General features: G+C 64.7%; 1 protein-coding gene across 1 annotated transcript; it reads right to left on the reverse strand.

Moving 5' to 3' along the window:
- Window positions 1-261: 261 nt before the first annotated feature.
- Window positions 262-2,916, reverse strand: Actl8 (actin like 8). Its single transcript, XM_047541381.1, has 2 exons — window positions 2,569-2,916; window positions 262-1,014 (listed from the first exon to the last, which is right to left on the reverse strand). The coding sequence occupies exons 1-2, from the start codon at window positions 2,914-2,916 to the stop codon at window positions 262-264; spliced, it is 1,101 nt and encodes a 366-aa protein (XP_047397337.1).
- Window positions 2,917-3,117: the final 201 nt, after the last annotated feature.

Raw genomic sequence — 3,117 nt, forward strand, 5'->3', positions numbered from 1 at the left:
GGCGTGGAGGTGGCAGAGGGCCACTCCCGTCCCAGGGACGGGCCCCCTGGGAAAGCCGTCCCTGGCAGGTTTCTGGGTGACACTGTTCTCCCTTGAGTTGGATCCCACTCGACACAAGATAAAACCTCAGAACCCCAAACGATCCCTCCTGGCCCCGGAAGGGCCAGCTAATGCTACCCACCCCCCAAACTGCTGCCCCAGCCCCAGCTGGATCCGCCCACCTGCCCCGAGCGGCGGGAGCCGCGGGGACCCAGGCGCCGGTCACAGCCGCATCCCCTCCACGTACTCCTCTCTGGTCATCCACTCGGACCTGTAGGTGGAGAGGTGGGCCACCACCGAGGCGCCCAGCCAGACGCTGAAGTTCCGGTTGCCGCCCACCCACACGGTGGCCTTGGTAGAGGAGAAGTGACCCGAGGTCAGCTCCTTGTACAGGCGCTTGGTGAAGCCGGGGTACAGGCTGTTCCCGCCGCAGGCCATCACGTGGGACAGGAGCAGGTGGTGCCGGGAGGCCTCGCAGGAGGCGACGGACTCCACCACGGCCTGCGGGATGCTGGGCCCGGGCAGGTCGAACACCTGCGGGCTGAAGAACATCTCGGGGCCCAGCCGCTGCATGGGCGTCAGCTCCACGGGCGTGCCGTCCGGCAGCTGGTAGGTGTTGCTCTCGTCCGCGCCGCTGGGCAGGCTCTGGCGGAAGTCCAGGGCCTCCCCCAGATTCTGCGGCACGTAGCACTTGCCCATCTGGGTGGACGCCACGGTCTCCAGCTGGAACAGGTCGTGCCGGTTGCGCCCCTCCTTGAAGAGGCTCTGGAAGAGGTAGGCCGAGAGGTCCTGCCCCGCCAGCTCCAGAGTCCTCCCGCTGCCCGGCAGGGGCCGGCCCAGGTGGAAGGGCTGCACGCGGGTCAGGCCGTAGCCCGAGTCGACCACCACGCCCGTCAGGAGCCCCGAGGCGTACAGGGACATCTCCAGCTGGTCGGCCAGCAGCAGGGACGGCACGTCCAGCAGCTCGAACATGATCTGCGGAGGGAGAAGGCGCGGCGTGTCCCCGGGACTCTGATGCTTCCCTGCTTCTCCCAGGACCCTGTCCCCAGGGGCCACCGGGCTGCCCCGGCATGTGGGGTGCTCACCTGGTGGGGACAAGGTGGGGGCTCTAGAGCACTAGAGAGAGGAGCTGAGGTCGCCCCCAGGACCTCGTCTAAATGTGATCCCCTCACGATGGTGGTGGCGGGTTGTGGGGGCGCCCAACGGGCAGAGAGAAACAGCACCGGGCGCCTGGTGGGGGGACCAGGAGGCTCAGGGCCGAGGTCAGATCTGCAGCCTCGACCGCCTCTTTAGAAGAAGGCAGAGAGATTAGAGCAGAATGGAGTGCTGCAGAGTCCTACGGCCCAGGAGAGTGGACGGCGGGGCAGAAACCCACTGGCCGCCTGGCTGGCGAGGCTGGACTCCTGTTTCCATGGGAACTTCCCAGTATTAAGACAAAACTGGAGGCCAGGATTCAGCGTTCGGCAAAGCCTCTGGGCTGATTTCTGCTCTGCTGTCCGTCCTCCCCCGATCTCTGCAAAGTCCCCTCCCTAACCCCACAAAGTCCTGGCCCCCCAGGTGTGGAGAGGCTGTAGCCCTGAGCCTCTGGCCTTGGACTCCCTGTCCCCTGGCCCTGCAGGCCCTCTCCCCACGGTGGGAGGGCTCCCCGCTCCTGTCCTCACAGTGACCCCCCCACACCACCACTCTTGGCCCAAACAGTCACCAAGGTTCTCCTGAAATAGAAACTCAGGTAGGACAGCTCTCCGGGAGCCTCTGGTCCTAGACAGCAGGGTTGGTGACACTCCCGCAAACAGCCATGTGACCAGGCGTCCCATTCAGCAAATACAGGTACGGGACGCCCAGCTGGGTCTGAATTCCAGATCAACAACAAATATCTGAGTATAGTACTTTCCTCACACTAGGACATTTGAATCTAACTAGGCTTCATGTATTTCACCCAGCAAACCTACAATTGTAGATCTTCTAGATCTTACGGGCCAGTCTCTGTCATACTCCTCAATTCTGCTGCCATGCCGTGAAAGCAGCCCTAGACGAGATGCGCGTGACCAGGTGTGGCTGTTTGCCAATAAAACTTTATTTGCAAACTCAAGGGGTGGGCCGGGTTCGGCTCGCTGACCACAGTTGGCCAACCTTGGACTTAGAGTAAAATCCAGGCGCTCCCCCAGCTAGCAGGCCTGGGAGCTCAGCCTGCCCACCGCGCTCTCCCGCTCACTGGGCTGCAGTCACCCCCTCTGAGAAGCCCTCCCTGATCGCACCTGCCTCCCCGCCAGCTCCTTCTCCCCCCGGGTCAGCCATCACCCCACTTATTTCTAGAACCGGTCACAGTCGGGAATGCTTATTTGCTGACTTCCTCGTGGTTGAGGCTTCCCCCCGGAAGGCCAGAGGGTGCGTGGGGTCTGAGCAGACAGCAGAGCCTCCCCTGAGCAGCCCCCCGTGACTCTGGGGGCCCGTGCCAGGCACGCCGGGACTCGGACAGCCCCTAAGAGTTGCCAAGGAGCACAGCCCGCGCCCGGGCTCGGAGGCGCTCACCTCCAGGGTCTTCTTCCGGTCGGCGGGCTCCCTCCGGGGCGTCTCGGTGATGAGCACGGGGAAGTCCTCGCACTCCTGCCTGTGCTTCTCCAGGACGAAGGACCAGATGTGCTGCACGCCCTCCCAGTTGAGGACGCGGCCACGCTCTATGGGGTAGCTGTAGGTGTCGGGGTGGCAGATATCGATGCCCAGGCTCACGCGCCTCTGGGCGTGGCTGGGCCCCGGGTTCTCCCTGCAGGGCACGTAGTTCACGATGCTCGGGAAGATCATCTGCGGCTCGTTCCAGCCCGACAGCCCGGCCTTCAGGAAGCCAGACCCGTGGTCGATGATGAGGGTCCTCGCGGCCATGGCGGAGGCGGGGGGCCTTCTCCAGAGCTAGCGCCACCTGGGAGGGAAGGACAGGGCTGTCCCTGGACACGTCCTAGGCCACCCCGGCTGCCCGCACCCTCCACCCCCCGAGAGCTGAGGCCGCCCTCTGAGCCCGTGGGCAGCCGTGACTGGGCTGGGAACGTCTCCCGTCCTGAGCTCCTGGCCACCCCACGAGGCACC

Source organism: Sciurus carolinensis, chromosome 1 (genome assembly GCF_902686445.1).
Source record: "Sciurus carolinensis chromosome 1, mSciCar1.2, whole genome shotgun sequence".
Taxonomy (NCBI): Eukaryota; Metazoa; Chordata; class Mammalia; order Rodentia; family Sciuridae; genus Sciurus; species Sciurus carolinensis.

Excerpts from the sequence above, each read along its gene's own strand:
- Actl8 (XM_047541381.1), bottom strand. The coding sequence starts at position 2,916 with ATGGCCGCGAGGACCCTCATCATCGACCACGGGTCTGGCTTCCTGAAG. Across the intron at positions 1,015-2,568 it reads ACCGGAAGAAGACCCTGGAG|ATCATGTTCGAGCTGCTGGA; the intron begins GTGAGCGCCTCC and ends CTCCCTCCGCAG.